This window comes from Notamacropus eugenii, chromosome 3 (assembly GCF_028372415.1).
Source record: "Notamacropus eugenii isolate mMacEug1 chromosome 3, mMacEug1.pri_v2, whole genome shotgun sequence".
NCBI lineage: Eukaryota > Metazoa > Chordata > Mammalia > Diprotodontia > Macropodidae > Notamacropus > Notamacropus eugenii.
The window spans coordinates 75,301,113-75,319,827 of NC_092874.1; the positions used below are offsets into that span (position 1 = coordinate 75,301,113).

Here is an 18,715-nt window from a genome sequence, read left to right on the forward strand (position 1 = left end):
CTATATAGCTTTGAGCTTTTAAAAAATAAGACTGGTATAGACCCTTTGTTGGTAGGACAAGAATTTTTATTTTGATTTGGTTTTCCACAAGTGGAGATTACTTGCACTAAACCAGCTATACCTGACCTTACCATCTCATATTCATTCACTGAATACAAATTTATTAAACACCTACTATATGCTAGGCACTGTTCTAGGAGCTGTAGTATGAATACAAAAAATGAAATAGTCCCCAGTCTCAAGGAGCTTACAGTAACTTTTAATAGCTTAAAACCACCCTAAGGTTTTCCCTGTACTAAGGGAAAACACAATGAATCCCAGGATAAGTAAATTCCAAAATACCAAGTAAAATCAAAGAAATTGCATTGGGAGGACAGTAGTAGGGGCAGGGGATAGAAGGGGAAAGGGGAGCTATACGGATATGACCTTTGACTTGAGCCTTCAGGGAGACAGAGAAAGTTATGAGGGAGAGATCAAGAAGGAGATGCATTCCATATTGGGAGGGGGAGCAGCATGTGCATGGGCACGGAGGCAGGAGAGGGAGTATGCATGTGACGGAGAGCAGTGTGCTGCTATTAATAACTTTGGAGAGGTAGGTTAGAGCCACGGTGTAAAGGGCTTTAAATGCCAAACGGAAGAGTGTGTATTTTGTCCTAGAAGCAATTGGAAGCCACTGGCAAACCTCTGCAGAGAAGTGACATGATGGCGAGACCTGTGTTTTAAGAATATCAATTTGACAGCTACGTGGAGGATGGATTGGAGACCGGAGAGGTTGGAGGCAGGGAGACCAATTAGGAGGCTATTAAAATAGTCCAGGTGAGAGGTGATGAGAGTCTGAATTGGCATAGTGGAGATGAGAGTGGCATGTCTTGGCTGGCGTTGTGGGAGATAATTGATGGTCAAGGGAGGGGTGGGATTTATACAAATGTGTACTATATATAAATTTGTTTGTCTCTTGTCCACACTTGTATTCTCTTGGTGCAACAAATTCTTGGTGAGCAAACTCCCTCTGTTATTGAAGATTGGCAACTGTGCTGCAGTTTTCAGTCTTTTCAGAGAGTTGCCTGGGGTAGTGAGAAATTAAGTGACCTGCCCAGGGTTATAATACAGCTGGTATGTCAGAGACAGTACTTGAAGCCAGGTCTTCTTGACTTTTTGAGGCCAGCTCTTTATCTGCTATGCTAGGTTTCCTTTCAAGCAGTATATTATGAGTTTACTGATAGAACAATCAGGCAGCAAGCTTTTATTAAGTTCTTCCTATTTGTCTGGTTCTGTGCTATCCCCATACCCTCACCGCAGGAGGGAACTTAAATGCTGTCAGGGTAGGAAACACTGACATATACAAAATATACCCAAAGTAAATTAAGGAGGGTTAGAATTTTACAGTGTGTTAATAAAAAAATAATAAAATCATTATGGAGTGTTTTGGTATTTAAACTAAAATTTAATAGCCATATTATCACTATTATCTATGTTCAGAATCCCTAATGTAATTTCAGGTGAGCCAAGATGAACCATACCTACAAAATTCCTATAGTAGTAATGTTTAATCTTAAAAATACACTCTGATGATTCATTGTTACGTGTTTGAGATCCTAGCTTATCGAAGAACTCAGTCTGTAGCATGCAGGGTCAGAGAGGTATTACTGAAGTGGTATAAGCCTTCCAGTGTAGGCCTGGCAAACGACTTCATTCCCATCTGTCATCTAAGAACCAGCTTAGCTAAATTCTGAAGAGACAGGTTGGCCACAGGGTGGTCATTTTTTTTGGCCATAACAACTCCCAAGAATTAGCATCTGTGAATAAAAGGGGTTATGTTCTCTGTCAGTAGAGGATGTACCCATGCCAAGCATGTTATGGATCTTTAGAATACTAAAATATGATGTTGAATATTCTGGCACAATAAATGACTTAAAAACCACAAAGCAATTAGCATATCCCACCAATTACACCAGGAGATAGTCTGTCATGCCAGTAGAAAGCTCTGACTGGTGTTATGTCAAAAAATGTTCCTTTTGCAGTACAGAAAAATCACAATATATCTTGTTCTTTTTTTGATTCCTTTTTCTTAAACTTTTTATTCCCCTAAACTTTAAATCTACAAGTTAGAGTTAGTCATTACACCAACTAAGAAAAAACAAATGTCTTTTCAGGTTTCATAAAAGTTTCTATCAAAATCATCAGCAAAGAAACAGTGTAGAAGTAACATTAAAATGGTTTTAATTCTTAAAGCTAGTATGGCTGACATTTTCTTTGAATTTATTTTCTTTGAGTTGTTAGAGCCAGTTTTATTAGGTTTTGGAAGAAAATGGGAGTCAGTTTCTTTAGCAAGAACTTTCACTAGGCTTCTGTTGCAATGAACTATTCAGTGACAAAGTAAATTGATGACATTGATAGACCAGTGATGTCATTGTGATGTCAGTACTCCTATTTGTCATCCTATACATGTTGCTAGTTTGGAGCATTTTCTGTTGAACTGTGTTAGAGAAGCAAGAAAATTCTGTAAGCAGGAGCTAGCTGATCATGGCTGTAACTGGAGAGGACACAGGTAGGAATTTAGCATAGGAGTTTTCAGGATAAATTCTGCATAGTGAATTTAAGAAAGGATAAAATATTCAGAAATGTCTGGGTACTGTTCAAGAATAGGAATTTTAGAAAGAAATCTTACTTTGTCCATCTTCTAACCATTATAACATTGAAATGTAATTGTACAGTGCAGTTCACCATTTCATTGCTTATTTAGGGCAGTCTTTTTTTCTTATATGAATATTCAGTTAGGTTCCTGCTCAGCAGGAATAAACTATCATGTCACTTTATTGCAACCTGTTGTGAGTTTAGCCTAGCAACCAGTGAAAAGCATGCACAGCTTGGGAAGTGAAAATAAGACTTGAAAATAATTATACTAAAGCACAAGAACATAGCTCAGAACAGAGGAGAAAAAGCTGTCGGTTGTGTTCTTCTGCTTGTATATTTCTTTCCTCCTCTGTTTGAGAATGGTTTGTTCCTCAGCTAATTGAGTTCAAAAGGCTGACGTCATTAAATTTCCTGGAATCATGTTTCAGTAGGGAAGTGGAAAAGTTAAACTCCAAACAAGATACACATTGACGTCAGCTCCGAGTCACGCTCTGAGTTAGTCAGTTCCTTTCTGCTTTGTCAAATTCTTTGACTGGATAGAGTGTTAAGTGGCTCACTTTCTTCATCTGCAAGGCTGCTTGTTAACCTGAATAGACAAAAAAGCTTTACTTTGTTTCTTTTCTTTCAAGGTAAGTATGTATTTTAAAGCAGAAGTGCTTGTAGGAGCAAGAAAGCAGGAAATAATGTAGCAAGCTTATATGATAAGGTTGAGAATCCTTTCAAGAGGAGAGCCCATGCACGTGACTTCTGAGGAGGGAACTATATCTAGAAGTCTGTCTTCTTTTACTAATACTGGGTGCTCTCTAGTGCTCAGGGAGGGAAATACTTTATGTTGACTTTGGGTTTGTTCCCTGTCTTTTATAGTTACCACCTACTTTTGAGAGGATATTTATTCAATAGTTTTTGAAAATATTTTTGATATATTAATCTTGAGAAATTAACTTACTAACTTATTTGAACAAAAATTGACTTGAATAAAACATTCAGTTGTTTAATATTGACTTTTTAAAACCCCACAATGTGACTAGAATGAGTTAATTGTGCAGGAGGACCTAACACTGATTTAACACCCCAGAGTCATTTCAGCTCCTTCGCTTTCTAGAATAGTAGTATGTATTGTATTTTATTTTAGGATATACATTGTTTTAGGTTTTTAAAAAATATCAATAGAACTATCAATAGAACCTGAATAAAATTTATTTTCTAAATTTTTTTACTCTTTATCCTCAATTTTTTAACTGTAATTTTAAGTTGTAAATCCTAGGTTGAAGGAGCTTTTATTAGAAATTTAGTTTTCCTGATGTATTTGAAAACACCTGTTAGTCATGTGTATAATCATAAATCTTTAACATGTAATATAATTCACAGATTTAAAATGATGGTTTGTTTATTTCTCAGATTAATAATTGGTGTTGCTCTCACTGAACCCATTTAACTTCTCATTAGGCTATGGGCATGACAAAATCATAATGAAAAACAAGAAAAAATATAGTGTAAAAATACAGTAAGAAGAATTATAGATATGGCAGTTAGAAATTTGCTTAAAAATAAATGGAAAGAACTTTCATTTTTGCATTGCATAGCAGCTATCTTAAAATATAAGTTTCATGTAATAAAACTAATTGGTATACTAATGGTAGGCATTTTATGTTTAACAGTCAGTAGTAATCAGGGCAGTACTGTTATAAAGGAGTATTCCAAAGTCAGCTTTTCAAGTGAAATTTATTTTGCCTCATATAATATGATTCCCAGTTATAAAATGTTAGATTACTGAAAATAGCCAAACATAATTATATGCACACATATATGAACATATATGTATATGTACTTATGTCTGCTCTGTGTTCATATGTACTTATGTACACATGTTCTGTGTGGTATCCATGTCGTAGCTCTCAGTGATGACCTTCACTAACTAGAGCAGATGTTGAGCTTGTTTACCACTTTATATAGTCTTAGAGAGTCAGTTCCTTGGAGTGTCTTGCCCGCAGCTATACCACTAATTGTGTCCAGGACAAGATTTGAGCACAGGGCTTTAGGGCCCTGAGTCCAGCTCTCTAATCACTGTGCCTTACTATTTCTTCACATGAAACATTTTCAGTAAGAAAATGTTGTTTTAGTATTAGTAAAATTTGCACATTGTATAAGACATAAATAAAGGAATTTATGAAAGATGCTATTATTCTAAAGCAGAAGTTCTTTTTTGTGTCATGGACCCCTTTTGCAGTCTGGTGAAGCCTTTAGTCTTCTTCCGTCAATATTTTTTAAATTCACAAAATTCATAAGATTACAGAAGATCAGTTATGTTGAAATGCAGCTATACATTTTTTTTTTTAAAAATTAAGGTAATTAATCTCTGGTTAAGATTCCCTGTTCTAAAGAGTTGAGGCATATTTTCTCTTCATGCTTTGGAGTATTTTTGGAAAACATTGCTGAGTTTATACTGGTGTATTAAAACAATTTCTTTAGCATTTTATATAACTTTGAATAGCAACACTAGTAATGGACATTTTTCAAGTTTTATTTCAGTGGTTGAAAGTGTTGACTTTTTAATTTTATAACTCGTTTAATAAGTACTTCACAAACATAAGCCAAACAGATAAGAAAGTGCCTTTTTAATAACTTCTTGTTAGTCTTTAAAATGTTTTATAATATTTCTTTGGTAAAATAAGAAACATTTCATTGAAATATTTTCAAGTTGGATTAATTGGCTAATTAAGCATTGTCACGTTACAATGACTTGGTTTGTGGGCCAGAGGTCATGGGAAACTTGGTTAGAGGATGATTCTTTGGGTATTTACTAGAGAGTCAGTGAATATTCATTTGCAGTAGCAATCAATTAGTCATCTAAGAAATCTTTCAGAATGTACCTTTTATGACATTTCATGTTTTTCCTTTTCTCCTATAATGTTTGCCTTGTGAATTATTGTATTGTGCTTATTTTACTTAACAGTTAGTCTTCTGTGATTCCTCAGTTTCTTAGTCATTTTAAAACTGATCTTAAGTTATAAAAAAAATAGATGATGCATATCACATTTGTACATTCTCATTCTTTTGAGAAATTGACTATTATGGATAAGATAGAGTAATTTGACAATAATAATTTCCTTAAAAGAAATTGAGTTCAATGTTAATTTTCCCTTATCCTCTATGCCCTGAAGGGGAAATTTTTGAGAGAAACTTATATGTGTGTGTGTGTACGTACAAGTGCATTTTTTTTATATCAAGAATTCGGTGTTAAGCCACACTTGGTAATCAGAGATCTTCAGCTTCTAAAATTCATTTTGGATATTCCATGATCTCAGGAAATCATTTGAGAAAAGAAAGCCTTCAAAGAAGTCTAGTTATTGTAAAATAGAGGACTTTTCAACCATTTATACTTTCCATGGAATTTGCTGATATTTTAAAGAAAGTTTGTATATTTTCCCAAAGATTCTTTTTAAAAATTACTTTATGAAATAGCAGTGGAAAGAAGCCAGAAATTCTGAATTCACTAGGCTTTTGACAGGTTTTTTTTTTAGTTTTTTGCCTATTTGGAAATGAACTGTATAGAAAATATCTTTGTGTACGTGTTAAACACATTTTTTTCTTTTTAATATAGATGCTTAGTCATATCATAACAAAAATCTAAGAAAAAACTTTTTTTCAAGCCTCAACTGACTGGGTTTGGGGATTGTTTTTTATTCCAGACTTCTGATTTCATTGGCATATGAAACCTGTGGGATCCACAAGTAGAAATGGGCAAACTGTCTAATGTATAGTCTCAAAGAGTTGCTCAGAGTTCTAAGAAATTATGTCACTTGCCCTAAACTGTAACTGCATAGGTAGTAGGTGTCAGGTATAGAATTTTAATCCAGTCTACCTGATTCCAATTCTTCCCCTCTATTCGTTATATTATGCCCTTCTCCAACTGATTCTGTGTTCGTGACCTATTTTGCAAACTATATGATATAATGAAATTTATCATGATAAAGTAATTTGAGCACTACCCTTTAGTAGCTGAAAGAAACAGATATTAGTTTTGTAAGGAGATGGGAATACTATATATTATTTTAGTTTATTTACATAGGTAAGCATCCTTTCAGTGGTTGGTAGTGAAAGATAGGGGTATTTCCAGTAAAGACAACAGAGTATATCTGAAGATTACTTCTTTGAACTGTGGTCCATAATGCAAAAAGAAATAATTCAAAATACTACAAAGTGAAGAAGACCAATGAAAACCTTAGTTGTATACTTTTGTGGGGTGGTGGAAAGAGTACTAAAGTAAGAAGTAAATTTGGAGTTAGCACTCTCCAGTTTGAATTCTGGCTCTGTACCAACATGATAGGACATTGGGCAATTTATTCATCCTTTCTGGGCCTGAGTTTCTTCCTGTGTAAAATGAAAGAATTGGAATGGTTGATCAGTTTTTCAGCTGTAGCATTCTGATTCTTTTATTTACTTAAAGAATTGATAATCTGGATCCCCTCAAACAGAAGTTTTCTTTTAGAATGTAAGCTCCATGAGAGGAAGGAATGTTTCACACTTTGTATTCTAAGCACCTAATACAGTACCTGACACATAGTAGGTACTTTAATCCATGCGTGTTGCCTGACTCTCTGTCCTTAATTCCTTCTTACATAATTTCCTAATCTTGATCATATTATTTTCCTGATTGAAGCCACCAGTCAGTATTTTTTGACAGACTATTTTATGTGAAACAATATACTAGATTCTTTAGGAGTCATCTTTGTGAAGGAGATAATCTTTGTCCCCATAGAATTTATTATCTAAATGAGAAGGCTATATTACCTGGACTAGGGTCTAACAGCAGTGGCACAGAGACTAAAGGGTATTGTGATAATATACATGGATAATTTATGCCTTACCAAAAATTCGTAACGTGGTAGCTGTCCATACAGTCCACTATGTAGAACTATTGATTGATTAGAAATATCAGTGCGTGTTGTAGTACAAGTCATTTAACTATGGCATCTCCTATGGTTAAAAGAATTCGTAAAAACTAAAAATAAGATATATGAAATAAGTACTTGAAGTTTGACTAATGCGTCATGCATCTTAGGAATTGTGTGAAGAATCTAAGAAATCTAAGAAAGAAACAAACATATAAAAGTATATTTAAAGGAAACCAGATGTAGATGAAAACTTTTTTTTCTATTTAAACTGTGCTAAACTAAACATTTCTAGTACCTCTCTCACTTCCTCATAATATTTCTGACTCTGAGGGAGGCGTATGAACTCTTTCAGTGCTCTCTTTAGGACAAAGTAAAACCTTAGTTGATTGAATAGCTGATGGTGTGAGGATGTTCTACATTGGTGAATTGGAAGGTTACCTGAGAAGCAGAAAGCTATTTTAACCTACTTTGAAATAGTATCTAAAAGGTATTAGCATACATTTTACCATAATAAGTAGAACATAATGAATACATATCTTTGATTATGCAAAATCTTTCCCCCTAGGGTAGTACGGTCTTCATGAAGTTTCATTATATAGTACTTTTTCCCAAAGTTATTATTACTTCTTTCATTTATTCTTTCACTTACTAAATATTTGTTGAGTTGCATGCTTTAGCTATATCTGGTGAATTTATTAGAAACTGAGATGGATCCATAGACTTTAGGACTAGAAGAAAGCTTAGTGATCCAGTGGCCCAGTAGCATTTTTCAAATGAACAAATGAGGCCCACAAAACCTATGGGAAGTTATTTTATTTACATACTTACACACATACATTAAAACTCTGATATGAACTTGTTTCTTTCCTGAAAGTCAAGTGCAAGGTTCTTGTTTATTAATTGAAGATTTTGATTAGCTTTCTAGTTAGTGTTTTGCAGTACTAAAATAGTAATGCTCTTTCTTAAGCCTTAAAACTCCAGGGAATGGTTAAAGCATTATGGGAATAGAGAATGTACTGTATAATATTAAGGTTGCATGGCGGAGGGATTAACTGTCTTAATTTTCATTTGATAAAGCATGCCTCTGTGACATCATTTGTGACAAAGCTAGCCTTGATTTAACAAAAGCCCCTTATAACTTGTAAAAGAAGCTTCAATGTTTCCATCCATTTCATTGAGGCATATGAAGCTTAAAATTGTGAGTTGCTTATATAAAATTTATAACGTTCTGTTTTATTACAGCAGCTACTGGTGACATGCCAACTTACCAGATCCGAACTCCTACTACTGCTTTGCCACAGGGAGTTGTAATGGCAGCCTCTCCAGGAAGTTTGCATAGTCCACAGCAACTAGCAGAAGAGGCAACCCGTAAACGAGAATTAAGACTTATGAAAAATAGGTAAGAGATTTCACTGAAAATTTCTAACTACTACAGAAAACCAAAATTTCTCTGCTAGAAACTTGTAAAACTTCTCTGGTAGAAGTTATCTTCTTTGTTTCAAAATGTTTGGGTTTTTTAAATTACTTACTGCTACAGTAAGGGTTCTGTGACATTTGCATAAATCTTTGTCCCACAATTCAATGAGAATCAGATTGGTCTATTTTCAAATCAGCAGGAGGTGCATTCTTGCTTGTTGCTAAGGATAATGTTCAGTGACTGCTTTCATAGTCACTTTTTTCCCTTCATGATAACTGATGAGAAGTTTTCTTTATAAAAATTTTTATTTTAAAAATTTTATTAATATAATTTATTTTTATGTCACCTTGACTTCCAAATGTGTATTTCACCATTTTGAGAGCCATCCTTTGAAAAAAAGAGGGAAAAAATAATGTAGTTAAACAAAAAGTGACAAATAACGTCAACTCAGTCAGTCAGACGGCGTTTCATACTCATCCCTCTGTAGAGAAAGGAGGGAGATGATCAAATGAGTGAATGTAATTGTAAAGCACTTTTCAAATCTTAAAGTACTACATAATTGTTAACTGTTATTATTTTCATATCTCTTAAAAGAACTTTTTCAGTGCGTTCATTTTCTAAAGATCATGAAGATTTAATATTTCTTTATTAATATATCAGTATAATATAAACACAGATTATCTCTAGCATCAGTGCATCTAAGTGAGAAAATATATTCTTAGTTTAGTTTAGTTTTGAAAACCTTATTATACATTGGTTTATATTGGTTTTTTTTTTCTAATTTTAAAAATTTTATTGGTTAATTTTTTTTTTAACATAATGATAGGGTGGGAAGTAGACTCTTGAGAATCAAAGAAACAGGCCAGGAACCTTTTGGACAGTTTTTATCATATTATGTTGCTCCTCAGAGGGTGCCCAGCACCTGCAGGCTTAAAGAGGCAGCTTGTGGCTTTGGTTATTCTGATTATCACTTTAGCTATACTCGTGGATTGTAAAGAATTGCCCTTGAGACCGTAGTATGTTTAGACTCTAGAGGAGTCAGCTTAATCAGTCTAGAAATTGTACCCTTCATTTGCTACACAGGGACACTTAAAAACACGTGAAACTGTAATAGCGGTGCTTACAGATTTCATCACACTTATTTTGGATTTACAGTAGTGACAGACATAAAAACGTGAAAAATTTTCACCTGCATTTTGGTGGTGGTAATTATTATTGACCAGAAGTAGAACTATTTAATATATTGATGTAAACATGATTATTAAAAATTGATATACTACTGGAATATTTGGTTGACCTCAGTCTTATTCTTTTCATGTTAAAACAAGTATTGCCACATTGGGAAACTCAGACTTAGTCAGGTAAATGATACCTGCCCACTAGAATCTTAATATCATTCTGGTTCCATGGGATCCATAACTTGAATATGTTAAAAAAACCTAAAAGTCTGAATAAGCCTCATTCAGAAGTCACAGTTACTTTGTGAATGACCTGACTTAAAAATGTGCTAGTTTTCTTCCCCATTCTTAAAAAAATCCTAACTTCCTTACCAGCTGTCATCCTATCTTTCCCTTTCCTTTAGTAACCAAAAAGAAAAGGCTCTTGTCACTTGTTTCTCCTTTTTCCTCTTTCCTCACCTACTTTGTAACTCCTTGTAATTTGGCTTTTCATTTTATCATTCAGCTAAAACTTTTCTCCAAAAGTTACAGATAATCTGTTAATTGCCAAGTCCTATACCCTTTTCTCATTTCTTGACATTTGCAGCATTTAATACTGTTGGTTACTTCTCTCTTATGTACCCTGTTTTCTTCTACCTGTTCTTCTTCTCCTATCCAAACCATGCACAATATTCTTTTCTTTTGGGTAGGGTAGGGAACCCCAAAGTTCTGTCTATCATCCTATGTCTATATTCCATTTTTCTTGGTTACCTCATCAGGGCCTATGGGTTTAATTAACATTTCTTTGCAGAAGTCTACTAGATTGGAGTATCCACCCCTAGTGCTATCTCCTGAGCTCTAGTCTCATTACCAACTTTTATTTGGCCATGTCAAACTCAGCCTGACCACAATAGAACTCCTCTTTCCCATCCAAACCCTTTGTTCTTTCTTACTATTCCTGATACATCTCCCTTCTCTGTGCCTTTCCACTGGCTGTGCCTCATGCCTAGAATGTAGTCCCCCTTTAGCTCTTCTTCTTAGGATCTCATGTTCCCTTCAGCTATTTCCAGATATCCCTTCTGTTCCAAGTGCTCTCCCTCACAAAATTGCTTTGTTTTATTTTGAATATATTCTTTACATACTTGCTTATGAGATGTTTTCTTCTCTGATAAAATGTAAGCTTCTTGATGGCAGGAAGTGTTTCATTTTTTCCTTAGTATCCCCAACATCTAGCACTGCCTGGAATATGGTAGATATTTAATAAATGCTTGTTGGTTGATGAATTTTTAAATGACATTGTCAGAGTCCTGGAAAAATATGAATAACATAATTCTGTGGTCATTTGATGATGCACATGTTAGAAAGTATTATGACTAATATTCAAAGCTCTTAGCTAAGTGTTAATAATTTAAAAAAATAGTCCCTTGGTCTCTAATAGCATGTACAGAATATGAAAGATATGACAATACTATATTCTGTTATCCATAGATAATTAGACAAATTGATGACTTAAGTGTGCAAATGAACTTATTCTATTTTTCCTTCCTGATTTACTCCATTACATTTCCATTTTTGAAAAGCTCTAATAGTTAGGACTTCTTCCTTACCTCAAGCCTAAATTTGTCTCCCTTCAACTTATACCCATTGTTCCCATTTCTGCTCTTCAGGACCAAGCAGAGGAAATCTAATTCCTCTCCCCTGTGATTGCACATTAAATACTTGAAAATAGATACAATGTCCTTCCCTCTCCCTTCCCCCTCAACCATGTGTTCTGTCCCCTTTAGGCTAAATAAATAGCATTCCAAATTTCTTCACTCTATTCTCAAAGTGGCATGAAGACATTCTTCGAGATATTGGTTGTTCTCTTAAATACTTTGAACTTAGTTTCCTTCATTAAATGTGGTAACCAGATCTAGGTTCTCGGGTGGCATATGGCAGGACTGTCGTTTCCTTATTCTAGAACACTGTGCCTCTGTTAAAGCAGTTTAATATTATATGAGCCTTCTTGACTGCCTTTATCACAGTGGTGACTCATCAAACCTGTAGGCCACTAAAACTCCCTAATTTTTTTTGAAATAACTTGCCATGCTTTTCCCCATCTAAGTACATGACTTTACACTTATTCCTATTAAATTAAATTTCATCTTATACTGTTCAGACCAGTATTCTAGTATTTTAATACCTTTTGGAAACCTGCATTGCCCGCCCTCCCGGCCTTTTGTTATCTGCAGACTTGATAAGCATTCCATCTCTGCTTTTGTCCAGATATTTTTTTAAATGTTAAACAAACTTAGGGCCAGAGCACAGCTCCTTGGGGCACTCTACCAGAAACCTTTTTCAGAGATGAGATTGAGCTGTTGACCAACTTTCCTAGGATCTGGCCAATTCAGCTACTATTGCTTAGAACTCATTTTTTCTTTCTCTTTACCAAATGAACCACCTGAATGACTTGGCCAAATTCCTTCCTGAAATCTCAGCAAGGTATATTAACAGCAAATTCCCCTGATCTGCCAATCTAGTAACTGTTAACAAAGGGGAAGGGGATTGGTCTGACACGGTCACTGACGCAAAGCTGTGTTGACTTCCTGTACTTACCGCTTCTTTTCTGTCATTTTCATTAACTTTTCCTTTGAGAATGTATGTGTTCTAGAATTTTGCTAGAAATTGAAGTCATGCTCATTGGCACATAAATTTTGAGACTCTGTTCCATTCTTTTTCAAGATGTGGGATATTTGCAGCCAAAAAATTTACTATCTGCTCTGCTTTAAGCAGAGAAGGAATGGTAGGAGATTGTGGGAACGTAAGCATAAATGAACCAACTCCATTGGGTATACAGATATGTCTCCTTTCACTGTTGACTGTAGTGGGCTCTTAATTTGTTTCCTGAACCCCCTCATCCCTTTTGTCTTCCTGTCTAGGTGTTCTGTAGTACATAGTGGGAATAAGGAGGGACTTTGTTGTTGTTGAGTCGTTTCTGTTGTATATGACTCTCCGTGACGCATTTGGGGTGGTCTTGGCAAAGATACTGGAGTGGTTTGTGATTTCCTTCTCCACCTCATTTTACAGATGAGGAAACTGAGGCAAACAGGGTTAAGTGAATTGCCCAAGGATATGTAGCAAGTTTTTGAGGTTAGATTTGAACTCAGATTCTCCTATCTCCAGGGCCAATGTTCTATCCTCTTCACCACTTATCTACTGCCCTGTGGGGGTATTAGGATTCCCATTACTTGTTTTGCTCAACACTTTACATCTTTATTTTTAGCACCTTATACCTTTCATCAGTAAAAAAGAAACAATTCCAAGGAGTATTATGTTCCTGTCAGCCACCTATATCACTGATTAAACTTATTTGAGAGAGATCTTTTTCATATGTTTGCTATGGAAGCTTTTGAATTTGAGAAAGATGAGGCAGTTTTTTCTTTTTTAGATAACTTAATGGTTTAGCTCATTCATTTCTTCATTAATTCTTGAGGTTTTCCTGAGGTATCACATAAATCAATCTATCATCAAGCATTTATTTATTAAGCACCATATGTGTACCAGGCACTGTATTTTATACTGGTCTGTAAGACAAAAAGTCACTCAGATAGAAGAGTAAGTGATGAATAAAGTTTCGTACCTTAATTTAGCTCCTAGGAGTGTCTGTAGTTTTGGTATTCATTATGGAGTTATGAGTATCAGTGAGGCCAGATGAAGAGAGCCTCTTCAGCCAGTCCTCCTGAAATCTTATCCTATAAGCATCCTCCAGCTTATGCTGGCCTTACCTATATTGGAATCAAGCTGACTCATTTTAGGCAGCACTGCACAATAGAAAGAGCTCTGGATTTGGAGCCAGAAGACTTAGCTTCAAATATGAGTTCTGCTGCATACTGTTTGTATGACATAGGGAAAGTCTTTAAATTGTACCTGTGGGCTGTGAAGGCTGCTTTCTGTAGGAGGACTGCAGAGAATATACACACTCATATATACTACACACACACACACGCACACGCACACACACACACACACACACACATCTTTTCACTTCATAGACTTGTGCTTCATGATCCAAATCGAAGAGCTCTTCAGAACCTTTTTCTTTTTTTCCCCTTCTTTCCCTTCCCTTTTCCTCCAACTCCTGTGATTTTCCCACCAACAATTTTTTCATGTCTACTTTTCTACTAAACTTAAGGGCAGTTTTTTTATTTTTTCCAGTATTGCTTACTTGCCATGTATTTCTCTTGAATAAGAGGAGGGGCAGCAAAGGTTCAGAGATATGTAGAATATAGTGTGTGAAAGTTGAGCTAGCTATAAATAGGCATAGCAGGTGTTTTTCCTATCTAAGCATTGTTAAGATATGTGTTATCTACTGGTGAGATCATTTAAAAGTTTTGTGCTTGGAAATTCTGACTCTTCTAAGTATAGGATTACAGGAGTATATGGAAGAAAAAAAGAAAATAATTATTTTTTTATTTTGTTTTTTTTTTAAACCTACAAAACTGTATATTAAGAGCTTTAAAATTCCATTCTTAGTAATTCACATTATTAAATTCACTTTATTTCAGATCTGTAATTGTCAAAATAATTATACTATTTGACTTTTCCTGAGGCAATTTTAGTCCCAGTGGGGATGATAGTTGAAAAATTGTTTAAAACGGACAAATATGTGAATAACCTTGTTTTCTTTTAAAAGTAGTAATGTATCTCATTTATATTAATTGCATCTTTTACTAGATGAAATCCGATTTTCTCTTATTTCTTCTAACCAGTTGAGAAGACTGAAAACTTTTGGCATGGTGCTTTTATTAGTTTTAGCTAAAAAGTAGGCACTATTCTTTTTGAGGTATTTCATTGAGGGTGCTAACTGATGATTCATTTGGAGAAACTGCCCACATATCTAAAGCAGAAATATTCACCAATTAGTAATTCAGTCTTTAAATTATATCCTTAGAGGATTATTCTTTGGAATAGATTTACGCTAAATTCAAGTTTGGAAGTAATTCTAGTTATTGTTAGAGTAAACAGTTTTTATTTTATACATTTAGCACAATTGTCTAGGTATTGTTTCTTAGATAAAAGTAGCTCCAAAGTTGTTTTATTGAGATGGACTGAATTAGCAGAAAGCTAGGTTATTCTAAGATGGATACGCTTTTGTTACGTTAAGATTTGCAAAGGGAGAAGGGTAATATTTTCAGAAAAATTTGTGATCATAGGGTTTATACTGCAAGGAGTTAAAGGTAACATTTGCTTTCCCAACCCACCCCCAAAAAGGGAATTTTGGCTATGTTTACTTTTTGGTGGCTATTGTATGTGAAAGTAACCAATTTAATCTCATGTATTCCTTTTTATTTGTTTTGATGCTTTGGCTGCTTTTCTTCATGGATGCCTCTAGTGCTTTTTAAATGAAGTATAATGGACGTTAAATGCATGTCATCGCAGAAAAAAGTTTGACCTTCTCGTGTGTTATTTTGGCAGCTTTCCTCTCATATTTCTGTGTTGTTTTGCTTTTCTGCCCGTCTTGTGTTTAAATTGCCTAGGATGATAAGCCCTGTGTTTCATCCTGTGCACTCCTCATTTCTCTTATTTTCAGTAGTAGTGCCCTTTCACTTGGGCACTTTTGTGACTTGTCTTATACATGTTGTCTTTTGCAGCTGAATAACTGTTTGTCTTTTGATAAAGGCAGTTGAACCCCATCTGTTTTGCCTAGATATTAGTATTAAGACAAAATCTCTACCAATGGTGCTTTATTAAGGTTTTCTGAAGATTAATTCTTCTAAGCATTTCTGGTCAAGTAAAATTCAATTCAAGATGATAGAATTATGAGGTTCCTGGTAGATAATAATCAGGAGCATTGAAAGAAAATATAAATGTTACATATAGAAATGCAGTTGGCAATGTGGTCTTATTGTTTTGTGTGATAGAAAAGCAATTCATTGATCTGATCACTGTGATTATGGAACATATGTCCTATGAAAACCCAGTTTTGATCCAGATGCTGGGCAAATTGAACGTAGTTGTTTGTTGTATTACAGTCATTTATAAAAGGCATGCTTTTGGTTGTAATTGTTGTACGGTTTTGAATGAATCAGCACCAGGTTTAAGTGACTGTTGAGTCTGGGGGGCAGAAGAACAGTTCATTGAGCCATTCTTTGTTGTGCTGGGAGTTGTTCCTGTAGTCATTTGCCTTGTGTTGGTTCCAGGGAAGCTGCTCGGGAGTGTCGCAGGAAGAAGAAGGAGTATGTCAAATGTCTTGAAAATCGTGTGGCTGTTCTTGAAAACCAAAACAAGACTCTCATTGAGGAACTCAAGGCCCTCAAAGATCTTTATTGCCACAAAGCAGAGTAACTGTTTTTGCTTGGACCTTGTTTACTGTGAACTCTAATCAAGGCATGAGATGCAGCAATTCTACAAATTGCCAGGTGGACTTGTGGAAGGGACACTTGTGACCCTTGGGAATCCAGTTTGGCTTAGTATTTGAAACTGAATTGGGAGTGTTGTTCCAAAATTTGGAATGCAACCATGATCACACAAGTTATACCGAGCTTTCTTCAATCTGTTTGCCAATAGCATGCAAATGGTTTTTTGTTTGCCCTTTTTGCTTCTGCTTTTTGCAGGGAAGCTGCTAAAGAATGTCGACGTCGAAAGAAAGAATATGTAAAATGTCTGGAGAGTCGTGTTGCAGTGCTGGAAGTTCAGAACAAGAAGCTTATAGAGGAACTTGAAACCTTGAAAGACATTTGCTCTCCCAAAACAGATTAGTAGAAATATTTACGCTATGAACTGATTACAACATGTACAGTTGCTTTTGAAGGCAATACAATATTATAGCCGGCAAGAATTATGGCTTTTCCTTTGTATCATTCATCTTATACTATAATTTCTAACATTCCTGAAATGCTTTACTGTACTTTGTTGACTCTTAGCTGTAACTTCAGTTTTTTAAAGGAAACAAACTGTAAAAAATGTATGTAACAAATTCTTAAAATGCAATATTTGTAAGACTTGTTCCATTGCCACATATTTGCAGTTTTCCACTCTTTGTGTCACTAATAGTGTGCCCTACGCAATAAAATTATTTTGCAGGTCTTTTAAAAATCATTTTAGGAAAGGATGATCAGAGATAATGCATCCAACAGTACAATAAAATTAAACCACCAAAAATACCTCAGGAAGTAGTGAATAGAAAGTATGTTCTGATTACATACTTATATGAGAATAGTAGCTCATAAATGAATTTATGGCATTTTTCAGATTTTTATATTAGTTGCTTTGTGAAGAAAATATTGTATTGCTGTCTTTGAATGCCATGGTTGAAGATAGTTTTTAATAGAACCATGTTGGTTACACTTTGTAGTGTTTGGTGCTCATTTAAATATCTGAAACACTTATTACAGTTTTTTATCTACAGTGTAATATAAAAGATCTTGTAGAAGTTTTTAGTGTCAGTTTTATGTTACATAATCAGCAATTACTTACACATTTTCGACTTCTGGAAGGATTTAAGTGCTTCTTGCTAAAATCAAACATCTGCACCTCAAAACATATTGACTTATTTCTACATGGTTCCCTGATCTTTGCCCTGGAGCTGTTTGAGCTGTCTCATCTGATCCAGACCTGTGGACCTTCCACACAGAAGAGAAGATCTGTGGTGAAGAATTTGTATGTGTATATGTATGAGTGCATGTGTGTGTGTGTACATATATGTGTCTACATACATGTGTATATGCATATTTATGTGTATATCTGTGCTGTGGAAAAGGCCTTTTCCTGGAAAGGGTAAAAAAAGGTTTGGAGATTTCTTGTTAATATGCCTCTTACCTGAATATTTGCTATAAGTTTAAGCAGCCCTAAAGAAACAGTTTTCATTGTTATTTTAAAGCAATTTGAAGTCTAGGAAATATTTAAATTTCAGTGGATTCAGTTTAGATGCAGAAAGAATTAAAATTCAGTATATCAAGATTATGTTTTTGCAATAGCAGGTTGTATATGTCTGTCTACATTTCACCTGCTACCCAGTTCATTTATTAAAATAATTGTTTTTGGTAAACAACCATTTCAAATTATAGAACTAAACCACTACCTGTCACTATATATCATCTCCTCAAGTAAAAAGTAAAGTTTTCCCAGGATAAAGAATCCTTTTTTTTTTTTTTTTTAATAAATGGCCCATTTTGTCTGCTTTTGTATTTTAAATCAGAATGGCTATGGCATCACCTCAATTTTAGTTCATAGAAGTTATTAATACATACCCAGAAAGAGTATCTTTCTTTGCCTGTTACTGCTCTAATGCTCTTTTCAGACATTTTCCCCCATGTTGTATATCTTCAGCTTCCAAGAAGTAGGAGAATTAAGATGTTCATGAATTCTCTAGAAAAACTTGTTCTTTCCCTTATAGTCTTTTCTCCCCTACTTCACCATGTCTTCTTATCAAACTTTTTGTTTTTTCTCCTGCAGAAGAATAAGGTGAGGATAGAAGACAAGAAGAAGAAAGAGGAAAGAAAACCAAAGTTTCAGGTGAAGAAAAGGAGAGTATTTTGCATTCGTTCATTAATTGAACATTACTAAATGTCTGCTGTGTGCCCCTAATTGGGTAGGCACTCACAAGAATACAGAAAAAGTAGAAGACTTTCATA

General features: G+C 34.7%; 1 protein-coding gene across 27 annotated transcripts in view; it reads left to right on the plus strand.

The window, feature by feature from the left end:
• Positions 1-17,428, plus strand: part of CREM (cAMP responsive element modulator) — a 70,023-nt gene extending 52,595 nt beyond the window's left edge. For 12 of the 27 annotated variants that reach the window (XM_072652009.1, XM_072652007.1, XM_072652006.1 and 9 more), the window contains 2 exons: positions 8,772-8,928; positions 16,283-17,428. In XM_072652009.1, the coding sequence (XP_072508110.1) occupies positions 8,772-8,928; positions 16,283-16,427 (302 nt within the window). In that variant the 3' untranslated portion in view covers positions 16,428-17,428. Of the gene's footprint in view, positions 1-681; positions 817-2,456; positions 2,549-3,047; positions 3,264-8,771; positions 8,929-16,282 lie in introns of those variants that run through there. The other 15 variants (XM_072652020.1, XM_072652005.1, XM_072652023.1 and 12 more) reach the window with 9 other exon arrangements.
• The last annotated feature ends 1,287 nt before the right edge of the window (positions 17,429-18,715 follow it).